Source organism: Myotis brandtii, unplaced genomic scaffold (assembly GCF_000412655.1).
Source record: "Myotis brandtii unplaced genomic scaffold, ASM41265v1 scaffold56, whole genome shotgun sequence".
NCBI lineage: Eukaryota > Metazoa > Chordata > Mammalia > Chiroptera > Vespertilionidae > Myotis > Myotis brandtii.
In genome coordinates this window covers 4,172,891-4,187,443 of record NW_005370080.1, presented here as the reverse complement: position 1 = coordinate 4,187,443, position 14,553 = coordinate 4,172,891, and the positions used below count along the sequence as shown (strand labels likewise).

The following is a 14,553-nucleotide window of genomic DNA, read 5'->3' as shown; positions in this document are numbered from 1 at the left end:
GCACTAGGGTCTGCTTTTCCTTGCCCCAGGCCCAGATCAGGCAGACTCTCTTATTTCTTATTTTATACTTTTATCTTTACTAGTAATTAGTTTTTAAGTTATTACTATTTTTTTCTAATTTTGTAAGCTAACTGGTCAAATTCAGCATATTTTCAGTGTTCCTTGATTTTTTTTATAAGTGGATCAAGTGTATACTTTTCCTCACATCTAGTTTGGCTGAATTTGACAAGTTTTAATACAGAGGTTTATCATTGTTCATTTCTAAGGGGCGTCTTTCATTTTGTATTTTGACTTTTCTTTTGGGAAGGTTTTGATTACTTAGCCTTCTTATCCATTATTGGTCTGTTTAGATTTTCTATTTCTTTCTGATTTAGTCTTGGAAGGTGTCTAGACATGTTTCTAGGAATTTATCCATTCTGTCTAGGTTGTCTAATTTGTTGACATACAGTTATTCATATAGATGCCTTTCTTATTCTTCTTTTCCTTGTTTATTCCTGTTCCACTAGACCCTCAGATAATAACACACGTATTCAACACAATTATGTGTGCATCCAGCTTGGAGGAGCAGTGCCGACCATTCTGATGCCCTGGCTATCCTAAGCCCCTCCTCCCAGCCATGGTCTCATACTCTAACCTTTGCTTTTAGATTTATTAGATTTCATCTTTGCTCTTGTGTATTCATTGCTTTTCCCAATTAGTAGTTCTGTCGTAATGTAATAGTGTTTGAGAAGAAAGGTTCTAATAGTAAGACTATCTGGGCTCAACTTCCAGCTTTGCTGCCCATTGAGATCTCTTAGTCTTCATTCCCTCCTCTGAAAAAGGAAGAAACAGTAGTTTTCTAGGTATCATGACACGTAAATGAGATAAAACAGAGTGTCTCTAATGGCCAGATCTGTCTTCCGAACAGATTGGGGTTGGGGGTGGAGGGGCTGTTATTTAGGGCAGGAAGGGGGTCTTTTGAAATTTTTTTAAAGCCTCTTTGGCTGTGACCTCCTCTTTGTGCAGGTGAGTCCCATGATCACTCTTGATTGCAGCGTGCTGTTGGGGAACAGTGGTCTATTATTTAGTGATAAACAGAAATGAGATATCAAGCCAAGAAAAGACATGGAGGAAACTTAAATGTATATTAAGTGAAAGAAGCCAATCTGAAAAGGCTACATAGTGCATGAACCCAACTACATGGTATTGTGGATAAAGAGCAACTATAAAGACAAATAAAAGGATCAGTGGTTGCCAGAGGTTTGAGCTGGGGAGGGAAGGATGATGGGTAGAGCACCGGGGATTTTTAGGGCAGTGAAACTATTCTGTATAGTACTATAATGATGGATACATTTTTGTCAAAACCCATAGAATATACCACACAAAGCATTCACCCTAATGTAAGCTTTAGTTAATAATGTATCAATATTGGTTCATCAGTTATAACAAATGTCACACACTAATGCAAGATGTTAATAGGGGAAATTTGAGGAGGGGGTGATGAGGGAGTATATATGGAAACTGTACTTTCCAATCAATTTTTTTATAAACTTAAAACTGCTAAAAAAAAAAACCCCAACCTCACAGCTAATTAAAACATTAAATAAGCCTCAAAATATAAGTATAAAGTTTAAAAATGTAAAGAAAAGACACTAGTTAATCATATTAATTTTAATATCTTTTAAGAGTTTAAACAGTCTCAGCAAAATAATTTTTTAGCTTTGAGACAGTAATTAAAACTGTACAAATATATATAACCATTACCACCAACATAAATTATTCTTTAGATTTTAATATTTTTCAACAAGGAGAGCTGAGTCTTCTGTATAAAAATACCGTATTATTACTATAATGTGCCTTTGGATAATGTTCACAAGATGATACAGATTATGTTAACATTTACTACAAAGTCATAAAATACATAAAATTATTAGCAGTTGATAACATGACTCTTTTAAAAGAGTATACAGTACTAATATCCAGTCCATAAAATGGCAGGTTTAAATAAAGTTGTCATAAGTTCAAAATGTCTATTTTAAAAACCAATTTAGAAATAAAACTAAGACAAAAAATGGACTAAGTGAAATCACTGCTATAGCAGCAGCTGAATGCATTTGCTCTTCAGAGCACATGTGAGTGCTCTGAGTTAGTGCTGAGTCAATGATCAGCAGTGAGTTTGCTTTGGGGAACCAGCTGACATCCTTTCACCCTTATGTCCAATAGGAACACAGAAACAAACATATTTTGAAAGTCTGATGAACACACATCACAGTTTTACGAACTTTTTTGATGTGAACATGGGAGAACCTTGACTTGGTTCATTTGGGAGTCATCAAGCCATTGGGTTTGATAGTTACCAACGATTCATAGCAATTGTATTGGTCAAAATTAAACAATAGGCTCTTTTCCCACTAAAATCAGATGGCATAATTTTGAAATCTCTATGTTAAAGATAAATTTATTTCTAAGAAATACATGCTGCTCAAGATTGGCATTATCATTGCTTCTGTAATTTCAAAGTAGACAAACAAATGATAAGTTACTGCCATTGTTGAAGTGGTAGAGTAGAGCCTTGGCCAAGTAAGAACTATAAGTGACAGCCCACAACACTTCCTAATTGCTATAAAAAACAAAAAACAAACCTCTGAGGCCAAAGGATGAAATATTAAGTAGTTTAGGCAAATGGACAACACATGAAAACTAAACACTTCTGGAGGCATTTTTAAAAAAGCTTCTCGTACTTAGTATCTATTAATTTGTATATCAAGTACTTGATACTTTGGCAAATAGTTTATTCAATACTTTGTAAAGTCCTACCCATATATCAGTCCTACCCATATATGGGCAACAAAGCCAAGAAAATGCATTTCATTTTTAGGAAAGAAAATAGGAGATGAATTTTGCTCTTCAAAGTACCACTATTACATAGTTCTTCCAGAACTCAGTAGAAGTAGACATCTGTAGACACTTCCCAGGGTCAGAGGACTCTGGGGCAGTGCTATGGGGCTTCACAGCAGGCTCCTACCGGTGGCCTCCATACTTGGCCACCCAGTCTGTCCTCCCATGCACTGAGGGAACTGGCTGTGCACGGTTCACAATATTGATGTTCTTGGCTGTAGGATTGTAAGTAGGTCCTGAAAATTGCCCCCGACCAGTTGTGTTCCAGGTATATTCTGAAAGAAATCAGAATCAGAAATTAGAATGTTTTATTTGATAATTTAATTCAAAATAAAGCAATCATCCTCTCATTTTGTGGGGAAATTTTGAATTTATCTTTTTAAAAAATATATATTTTTATTGATTTCAGAGAAGAAGGGAGAGGGAGAGAGAGATGGAAACACCAATGATGTCAGAGAATCATTGATTGGCTGCCTCCTGCATGCCCCCTTCTGGGGATCGAGCCCACAACCCAGGCATATGCCCTTGACCGGAATCGAACCCACGACCCTTCAGGCGGCAGGTCGATGCTCTATCCACTGAGCCAAGCCGGCTATGGCTGAATTTATCATTAAAAGATTAATTTGGTGGTCTCTAAGGGTTTTTTTAAATATTAAAACTAGAAATTCTAGTGTAGTATTTTGTTGACACCAGTTGGAATTTTCAGTAGCTTCAGAGCTATTTCTCCTGGTTTACAGTTCTGATACTGCTGCTCTTTCTGACTTGAGTTGCGACTGCCCATCATGTTTAGATAGGGAACACCCAACTAAGATGACCAAGTTCAATGAGCAGTATGCATAGTGTTAGTGGCTTCATAAAATTGCATTGTGGTAACATCTAAGTAATCTTCAAACACAGTATGACAGAAAATGTATTCAGAATTGTGAATCCTGTAAAGTGCTGGCTTCGTGCAGCTACAAATAGATTTCTTTTTAAACATTAAAATGTAGTTTTTAGAGTCAAACTTAATTTTTTATTGGCAAAAGGATGGATGATAACAGAATCCCTCTAAAAGGTGAGCCATTCCTAGGATTCCAAACCTTTCATCACAAGGTTTGTTATACATTTGGCTGAGTGAAATTTTATATTGTTGAATATTTGTTATCTGAACAATTTGTTAAAATTGCTTGAATATCTCAAATGACAAAGCAGTAAGTCACTTTACAGAGAACTTCAGTATCTTCAGTCCCTCCTTCCCCCCCTCCTCACTTCAAACTGCAAGCTAGGTAGGTGTCAGGTATTCTCTCTAAGGAGGGTTGTTTGATCTTTCCATTTGGGATTTAAATATCTTTTCACACTGTGTGGCTGCTGTCATTTTGGATTAAACTCTGAGTCAATTTTGAAGGGAGTCAGACCATTTTGTATACCTAACATAAATAGGTATGCTCTACCTGTGTGGTGTCCCTGGTTTTTCTTTATTTCACTGTAACATTGGGAATGTAGGAGGAACTTATGGGAGCATGTGGGTCCTGATGTGCTGCTATCAGTTTAAAGGGAACAAAACATTAAGTGAGGAACCACCCTGGTGACAATCACTGTCTGCTGTGTAGACTGGTTGGGACAGAGAGTCCAAGAGCCGTCCCCTTGGTGGTTGGACAGATCATTTCATCCTACTCTTAACTCGTTTTTAAAATCCTCACAGGTGAAGCCAATAAAAGCAACCTCACAAAGGCAGGGACAAGGTATCTAGAAGGCAGTTAAATACATCCTGGTGTCCAGGCCAGCCCTTTAGTTCGGACCCCTAACACAGATGAGCATCAGTCTGTTCATTCAGTGCGCTGGTACCCCCAGCAGAGGAGAGAGCGAGTTGAGGGGATGGGAGTGGAGGGAGGAGGGAAAGAGAGGCCATGAGCCCAGGTGATTCAGAGAAGGGGAATGGGGACCCATTCTTAAGTTAACACTGGTGGGAAGTCAGGGGATTGGGGAGTGAAAATTGGACAAGCTTTTTCCCAGGTCCTGACAGCCAAAGTTGGGTCCTCAGTGCATTTGAAGGAAACTGTGTCCAGGCGGAGATTTGTAAAACCTTCAAAAAAGGAATCATTTTGCCAAGAAGGCAAATGCTGACATTTAGGATTCCTTTCTGAGAAGTAATAGTTTTAGGACTCAAGTACCTTTGGTCAAGAACTAGTCACCGACAAAGGAAGAAGGCCAGATCACACGACAGGGCAAGAAATGTTTTTTGTGCCTTAGCTGGACCACGCTCTGCGTGGCACCCCTCCCAGCAGGGGCACAGTCAGCCCCCTAATCCTTGCTGTGCATTTACTTTAAAAACTGCAGGTGTCCTATTAAGGGCATTTCACTTCCTGTACACAATGTCTGCTGAAGGAAAAGGTGGCTGCCTCTAGTCAAGGATTTAACCAGTGCCACTACTATATAACTTTTAGCAAGATTAAAAAAAAACTCTAAAATGGAGATCATACAGGGTAGGGGAAAGTAGGTTTACAGTTGTTTGTATGGAAAATAATACAAGAATAAATAATATAAGAATAAATTCTGTGCTTTTGTACTCATGACTATAAACCTACTTTTGCCCCACCCTGTAGTACCTTCTGTAACGGAGTCATTGGGAGGGTTCAATGAGCTGATGTATATAGAGCTCTTAGAACAGGGCCCTACAGGGCGGCTCTATATGAAAGAAGTCACCCCTCAAGTCTGTGTTACTGTCAAGGCAGGGGGTGAGGAGGTTTTAGCAGGATTTGTGATGAGAGATTACATGGGAGGAAGAAAGAAATTTGACTTTTTTTCCTCTCAAAATTTGAGAGTAAGGAAGAGAAACAGCGGAAAAGGAGACTAAGAGAGGAGGGAAATAGTTGAGTAAACATGGTAATGACCTGTTTGTTTTCCCGGGGAAACTGTGAACAGGTGGGAGGGCTGGAGGACACAGCTTACAGAACAGTGTTTCCTAAGGATCTGCACTGACCACTTGAGAATGATTAGTATTTACTTCTTTTTGTCCCTTTCCTCCTATCACCACCTGTAGGAAAATCTGATAAGCAGAGTAAATGAAGAGATGAAAAGTTACGAGGAAGCATTTACTTTAAAAATGAAAACAGGAATATGCATGCTAATCTGACAGAATAATTCATAAAAAGCTCTTCAATATCTTATAAACTATGTTTAAAAAGACCCATTTTCACCCTCTAAAAGCAGGTACTCAGGCAACAAAATTAATTGAAACATTATGACTTTTTGCTTTTACATTAAAAATTGCTACTGCCTGGCCAGTGTGGCTCAATGGTTGAGCATTGACCTGTGAACCAGGAGGTCACGGTTCGATTCCTGGTCAGGGTACATGCCCAGGTTGCAGGCTCAATTCCCAGTAGGGGGCATGCAAAAGGCAGCAGAATAATGATTCTCTCTCATTAATATGCTTCTTTCTTTCCTCTCTCAAATCAATAAACATATCTTTAAAAAAAAATTTGCTACTAAGCCATGGCTAATAGGCTGGCTTAAAATTTTGAGGCTTCATAAAAATTACTGCTTTATATAAGATGTTTATATATTTTGTTTCAGCAGAGAGGTAATGAGGCAGTTCTTTCCACAGCTAAGCCAACTGAGTACTGTTTAAGCAGCTGTGATAAGAAATAAAAAATTACAAAAGTTCAATGCTTTTTACAATTTTAGCTCCAATAGTGTAAACTTTTAAGATTGGCAACTCCTACTGGAGTTTTCATATAAGATCCTGGTTAGGATTGGATGTGAGAATACTTTTGGAGTCAACTTTTAAACTAAACTACAACTAGTATCTTACCAAACTTCTGATTATCCACCTTAGTGTTTATTTTAGGTGCTTTAATGCAGATATCTACTTTAGATGACCATAATTTAGAGAACATTCCTAGTCAAATCTGGTCAGCTCAGTACAAAATCATCACCCCAATTTCATGAGCGATCCCTGACTGTGGCTGTCACATGCCACACCGCCGCAGAGCAGGCGACCTGGAAAGTCATACACCGCAGGCTGGAGGGACACACCCTCTCACCACCCGCAAAGCGAAAGCCAGTGGAAGCTCTGCCACAGTTCAGTTCCGTGCTCCCAAATGGGACCACAGAGGAGGCCTGTTAACAGATACGTAACAGACGCTCGGCATTCATTAAGCTTCTACGCTGCCTGGTCCTGGGCGGGCGGCTCTGAAAAATGCATCTTCTCACGTCTCATGATGCAGCACAGCACACTCTTTGGAGTCAGACAGTTTCTATCCGGGCTCCACCAGTTACTGGCTGTGTGACCCCAGGTAAATTACTTAATGTCAATTCCCTGGTCTGTAAAAGAGCTGCCACCAGGTCCTTAGGAGCGTTGCATTGTACAGTCTGTGCATCTGGCTGAGTAACCACTTAATTAGAGGGAGCTCTTATGTACTGGACGCTCAAAGCACAGCTTTGGAAGAAAAACAGGACATTTTGCCAAGAACAATTAAAACTGTTGTTAATAAGGTGAGACCAGACTAAACGTCTTCACTTGGGAAAAGTGACGGTGGGAACATTGAAAAGCTCGTGTCTGAGCAGAACCCTCACACACACACCTAAAGCCGTTCTTACCTGGAGCCGCTGTGCTGAGAGGCGCTAAGTGTATCCTCTGGCCAGCTGACCCCACTTCTTTCTTGAGAAAGGAAGGAACGTATCCTGACTGACCATAAGTAGCGTAACTTCCAGGATTTCCTAGTGATGTGTCATAAAGTTTCACTGTCAGAAGGCGAATATTTTACAGCACCAGAGAGAGTAACTTTGAATACTACCCTCTACTAATTCTACAGTCTATCTTTGAGCATCTGCTAGATTCCAGGCACAGCACTATGGTTTAACATATTCCTATTCAGTCCATATAACAACCCTCTTAATGCATATTATTATCCACACCTGCGGCTCTTAGACTTCGCCGAAGTTCTCGCAGCTGACAAGTGACCAAGCTAAAATCTTAACCAGAGGCTGAGTTCCCCTGAACATACCAGGTTTTTAGGCTCCAGTTCTTAACATGGGGATGTCTCCGGCCAGAAGCCCCCTCCCTGCGGTGCCCTGTGCTCCTCTTCATTTCGTAAAATCTCTGTGATAGTGAACTATTCTCAGGGTTGTTGTAGGGACTGAATGAGATGCATGCAAAACACTGAGCACAGAATCTGTGTTCAGCAAGTGTCAGCTGTCCTCCTCCTCCTCATCATCACTATTAGTGAATGACCAATCGAGGGGCAGCACAGGGATGGGTTGAATGGGGAAAATCTAAGGCAGGAGACCAGTTAGGAGGGCACTGCTAGAGCTGAAGGGGAGGTTACGAAGGTCTGAACTAACGCAGTCAGAGGGGACGGAGAGGCAACTGAGTGGGTATATGGGGTGAACGGGGAAGAGAGAAATATAAATGTCTGACATGTCGGTGACTAAGGCCAACAATGTGAGGAGAATCAGGTGTTGGGGAAGATACGGGGCCTGTGGGGTATTCAAGTCACAGAGATGGAGCAGGTGGGAGGTTTGGAGTGACCAGGTAAGGCGGTCATGGAGCTGCGGGCCTGGAAGAGTCAGAAGGATTGCAAGACGAGCCAAGACCCAGGGTAGAACCCCAGGGAGCACCAGCATTGGGGAAGGAAGGGACCCGGTGGAGGAGAGAGAATAAAAAGGTAGATGGTAGGAAGAGCAGGCTCTAAAAACTCAAGAGAACACAGCGTGTGAAGACAGGAGTTACAGATGAGGTGCAGAGGTCTGAAGGGACAGCACTGCCCAGCGGATCTGGCCACCAGGATAATGCCAGGACCTAGCGGGAGCTGCTGCAGAAGCCTGAGGGTAAAAACTCCAGGCTGCTGAGCAACCTGGGAATATGAGGAAAAATGAACACAGCTGCTCTTTTAAGGATCATAGCTGTGCAGGAGAGGAGACCTGGCAGAGGAAAGGTGAGACGGTGCTCACAGCTTTGGGGGCTTCAAAGACCAGTTCATGTGGTAGCTACCATGGGAGCACGCTTTACATGGTGTGATCTGTTCACCGGTCTGGACTCCGACCTTCCGTGTTCCTGATGTCTGCCACGGGGCTGTGCACAGTAGGTTCGCAATAAGTGTTTGCTCTTGAACCAACAAATGTCAAAAAACAATGCTACTTCTCAGACCCTAAAGGATCTTACACAGTAAAATCAGTTGATACAATTTTTAACAATACTGAATTTGGCATAAGCACCGCAGTCTTATTGGACCCTTCTTTTCCCTCCAGTACTCATTTTAAATCACTTCAAAAGGCTTTTTGAAAGGAAGTTCAAGGCAGTGGTCACATTTAGTAGAAACTTCAGAACATCTCTCTTGCTCTTATCCTCATCACCAGAGCAAACACTTATTAAACACTGTTTGACAAAAATCCTAGGAATTTTTGTCAAATCCTGGCTATATAATAACACCTGGGTAAATACTATTTCCTCCATTTTATAGACGGGGAAACTGATTTAGGGGCCCTACGTAACCCGTCCAAAATGGCAAGGCTGGTGAGTAACAGAATGGGGGGTGTCGGACTCTAAAAGCCACACACTGAACGTCCTAAAAGGCTTCTGCCTATTGGAGGAAGAAGTTGCTCAGGAAAAATGTGTGGAAAATGACCTAAAGAGAAGTCTTCTTAAATTATTTTGGCTTATCACGTGAAGTACCTTTTGAGCTGCCAATTTTCAGGTTGGAGCCAACCGTTTAAAGCACCAACACCGACTCTCTACAAAATGCACCATCTCTATTAACCTGGGCAACCCTTTCTTTTTAATGATTGTTAATGCTTAAGAAATAAGTTTCAAAACTTTAAAAAATACAGGAATATCTATTACAAAGTTAGAGAATATCTTTCTCAGTAGACTTACTTAATTTGTATAAATTGTCATAATTTAAGAAGACAAGCATAGAGCTTCAGAGCCCCAACTACTGCAGAGAGGTGTTCCTGATGTGGAATGTGTCCCTTCTCCACCTGATCTGGCTCCGAGAACAGGAGATCTTGCCCTTCACAGTGGCCTTTTATGACAAGATTTGGGGTAAATGTTGAGAAGGAAATTGAACAAGAGGTTCAAAGAACAAGTTGCACTCATCTATAATGCCCAGAATTTACCTTGTGGGTCCTCTAATTTCTCAGGAAAACTTTCATTGCATGATAGTTTTTCAATTGGTTTAATTATGCTTTCTTCTACAGAGAAGGCAGATGGAAAGAAAGAATAATAAGGAAAATGTTTTAAGAAAAGTAGAGAAAAATGGATTAGATGATTAATGAAAAGATCCATAAAGAACCCTTACTACGAAAAAATCTCATGTGTTATCACAGCTTTCATTTGATGGCAAAGTTGCAGTGCTGTCATTTGCACGGATTTGTATTTAAGTGGTTGGTTCAATAAACAGTATTTTTTTTTTTAACTGGGAAAAAAATAAGTAAATTACAGTGCTGCAATGTTGACACCTGAGTACATATTAAATGGGTAACCTGAATCTTCAAAGTGTCTAGAAAATTTTAAAATGCCCAAAGTGAGTTGATGTCGTATCAGAATTACTGAATTGCTACACAGTGATTCCCAAACTTTTTTTTATCCAAAACCACCTACTTTTTTAAAAAAGAATTCTTTACTTCTTCACACACTTTATTTTAAAATGCCCAAAGTGAGTTGATGTCGTATCAGAAGTACTGAATTGCTACACAGTGATTCCCAAACTTTTTTTATCCAAAACCACCTACTTTTTAAAAAAAGAATTCTTTACTTCTTCACACACTTTGGGTTGATATCTAAAATTTTTCACCCTAAGTTTTAGTTTCAAAGATGTAATTTATGGCATATTATAATTATAGACATTTAAAAATAAAACTATTACATCTCTTTAAATATAACCAAAGGAGTCTAAATATCATATTGATTTTTATGCCTACCAATACTGACTTAAGAAACACATGAACAGGTTTTATTTCTAAAAGTTGGAAATTTCACAATAATCCCTTTTTTCTCTAGAGTTTTACTTTCATTCATAACTCCCAAATTTTACCCACATAATTATTTTAGGCTTAAGAGTCTTTAAGTTGTAAATTGAAATCTTTAAAAACTTGCTTGTAACTATAAGCATATTAAAATACTTTTTTCTGTACTAAGTTTTAATGCTTTACTGTATATAATTAATCAAAAAGACGAATATCTAAATTTTGATTACTATACATGAAAAGTAACTTTGGGGGAAATTAATCTATTAACTTCCCCCCAAATTAAAAGAGAAATATGGGACCTTTTTCAAGTCTTCATGTATCCACAAATGAATACTACTTATTGCTAAAATCAGACAGCATTCAATATCAATTCTATTGTTTTTTTTATTTTATTTTTGGGGATGGAAGTCCTAAAAAACCATGTTATTGTAAACCAATAGTTGGGAACGAAAGGTGTTTTGTTACAGCTTTATCACTGTAGTCTTTGAATTTATTATAGACCAACAGTCATATTGTGATCTCATAAAAAGTGATTTTTACTTATCTGTTAGCTAATAACTCATTTAGGTGCTCCTTCAATTTTTTGAAAGTTAAGAACTGGAAACACTTGACTTAACAAGGCCTTGTTCCCCAATCATGTTCTCAATACTGACACCAATACATCAAATTATCCCTCCTTTCATAGCCACCCCAGATATTTTTACACTTTGGGGAAATAGGAAACACACCATAGTAGACAGTGAGAAGTCTTCTTTTCTTTTGTAAAGTAGGAGAACAGAAACACTTGCTCAGGCAGATTCATTTTAGGAAAGAATCCATATGGAAGTTGAGATCTGGAAAAGGATTCCCTTAAAACTATCTGTGCTCAAGCACCAGGTGGAAACCCTTTGTGTTCCCCCAAGGGTATCTCGGTTGGAAGGAGGCGGCTGCAATATATTTAAAAGTAAAAATCTGCAGAAGAAAAACAATGAAAATTTATACTTTAAATGTATTCTTGCTTTACCTGCGTTACTCCTTTTGAAAGCAAGTTCTGCCCCAATGGGTCCCAATGACTTAGGAAATAATTGATTACTCCAAGTATATGGATTTATATCCTTTCCACTGGCTATCAAGGACACGTTCTTAGGATTTACACCTTAGAAGAACAAAATAGTCATTTCAAAGTTTAGAGTGTGATCATAAGCTTGAAGGAAAAATACATTATACATATAAACAAAGATTAGAAACAACTTGGGGGAAGAGAATGGAAATAACTTTTGTTTACAGTATAGCAAATACTTGCTTTTTCTGAATCTTAATGTGATCCTAAATCCTAATAAGCACAATCACCTGTAATCCTCACAGTGTGTTTCATAAACATAAGGTATTTTCTAAAACACAATAATTAAACGTTGGATATTTTTTTACTAAAGTGTCTGGTAAAAATTACAGTGGTACAACAATTTTCTTCAAAAAGATATTTCCAAGTCATCACTTATTGTGAGTGTGTGCTCTGTGCCAGACCTTTGAGGACCACTCAGGGTGGCCGGGAAAACAGACACGTGGCCAAGAACGCCGGGAGCCTGGAAGTTCAGAGTAGAGGTGTAAAGATCTGTCTGTGAAGCTGGCTTGTATATTAGGATAAAATCTAAACAGTTAAATTATTTCTGATTTTCTGAAATCTGAAATGTGGAATAAACCTTAGGCTTTGGTACCAGTGATCAAAAGATCTTATTTTAACCCACTTTTAAGAGATTGAAATCTTCTGGACTTGCTTTCTTTTTACTGACAATTAAATTGGACAATTAAGTAGGAGGCACTGAGACATCACACAGTCTAAGGCTCTGGGTCACACCTGTGGCATGTCCTTTAGCCGTGGGCAAACTACGGCCCGTTTGAAATGAATAAAACTAAAAAAAAAAACAGACCGTACCCTTTTATGTAATGATGTTTACTTTGAATTTATATTAGTTCACACAAGCACTCCATCCATGCTTTTGTTCCGGCCCTCCGGTCCAGTTTAAGAACCCATTGTGGCCCTCGAGTCAAAAAGTTTGCCCACCCCTGACTAGCACAATAGAAAGCCTCACTGAGGACTGCCAGTCCTGCAGGAAGTTAGCAACTGTTTCCAGGTAGTCTGAGCTTTTGCTTTTCACAAAGGGAATTCCTCGGCAGGGCTTCACATTTATGAGATATATAATTGCAGCCTTGTTTTGAAGCCAGAAACAAGCCTGCTTTTCTGTACCAAGCTTCAAGATGACCTATCATCAGTTTTCTAAGGAAAACACTCTATCAGGTAAATAATTTTCCTTTCTTATAAGATGTAGCTCCTTATGGATTTTGATTTCTAACAGAACACCTACAAATAGAACTACAGTAGGCTATATTACCTGACAATAAAGAAAATACACTAGGTAGCAATTACTCATTAAAAACATTTTTTACAATAAAAAAATCTTTATTCAAAAACAAAGTGCAAACCCTTGCTAAACCTTTTCCTGTTTCATTCTTTTCTCTCCTCAATTACTGACAACAGGAGTGGGTTCTTATTGGATTCCTAGAACTGAAATTTATATTATTGCCTAAAAGGTAAACAGAAAAAATACGTCACGCATCAATCTCTTGCTACCAGTCTAGTCTCAACCTCTTCTCTCATCTTCCTTACCCCTCCCAAACAAGCTTCTGGGAAGTGAAGACTCACTTCTGGAGGCTGAGGGGTGGAAAGCAAACCTTCCTTAGATGAACCAAGTGGCCTGCTTATTACATTCAGAAAGCTGTAAATGACTATGCCCATGACAGCACAAAAGAAAAAGACCATCTCTTCCTCCTGTTGGACTAAAGATTATCTGTATAGATCATCAGTGATTTAAAAATTGATCCCCTTTGGACTTAATTGAATTTTAAACCTTTTAAAGTGGATTTTGAAGAGAAAATTCTACAACATAAACTCCCCACCATCTGTCTAGATCTTTCTACTAAGCTCCAGATTAATACACCCAATTGTCTACTAGATACATCAACTCAGATGTTTAACAGGCATCCCAACCTTAACTCCCGATTCTCTACTTCCACACTCCGGTCCTCTCTTAAGCTTCCCTTTCTCAGTTAAAATCACCACCATCTACCCAGTTGCCAAGTCAAAAACCCAGAAGCCAACACTAACTCCTTCCATTCTTTACCATTAACCATACTAATCTATCCGCAAGTCCTATCAGTTCCACTACTGAAATACATCTAGATTTTACCCAGTTCTCTATCTGCTTTTACAATTATGGAACACACCATTATCCTCGCTATCCAGACATATACAATAGCGTCTTGACCAACCTTCTTGCCTGTCTTGAGCCTCTAGCACAGTGGTTCCCAACCTTTTTTGGCCATGCCCCACCTAAGCATCTCTAAAATCCTGATGCCCTCCCTGTGACATATAATTCTTATTATTCAAAAAGTGAACTCCCATTCACGTGGAGGAAGCCGAAAAGGCCATTAACTTGGTCTAAACAAATTTCCAAAAACATGAAAGAGAAGAATAAAAGAACAAAAGGACAGTTGAAGTACTGAGGAAAAAATCACTAAGAAATTGTTAAAAAAAATAATATGAAGTGATATGAAAAAATAGCAAATAAAGTTTCAAAACATATAACAGAGAACTGAAATGCATAAATATGTCACAATATATATTTATATACTCTATATGAAGCCCCTAGAACAGTGATGGCGAACCTATGACACGCGTGTCAGAGGTGACAC

The 14,553-nt window shown here is 38.9% G+C and overlaps 1 protein-coding gene across 7 annotated transcripts in view; it reads right to left on the bottom strand.

Annotated features, from left to right (window-relative positions):
* Positions 1-1,644: 1,644 nt before the first annotated feature.
* Positions 1,645-14,553, bottom strand: part of MAK (male germ cell-associated kinase) — a 59,491-nt gene continuing 46,582 nt past the window's right edge. For 3 of the 7 annotated variants that reach the window (XM_005878430.2, XM_014549569.1, XM_014549573.1), the window contains 4 exons: positions 11,828-11,959; positions 9,973-10,047; positions 7,456-7,575; positions 1,645-3,152 (listed from right to left, as the gene is read on the bottom strand). In XM_005878430.2, coding sequence (XP_005878492.1) covers positions 3,001-3,152; positions 7,456-7,575; positions 9,973-10,047; positions 11,828-11,959 — 479 coding nt within the window. In that variant the 3' untranslated portion in view covers positions 1,645-3,000. Of the gene's footprint in view, positions 3,153-5,747; positions 5,903-7,455; positions 7,576-9,972; positions 10,048-11,827; positions 11,960-14,553 lie in introns of all 7 variants that reach the window. The other 4 variants (XM_014549571.1, XM_014549572.1, XR_001364468.1 and 1 more) reach the window with 3 other exon arrangements.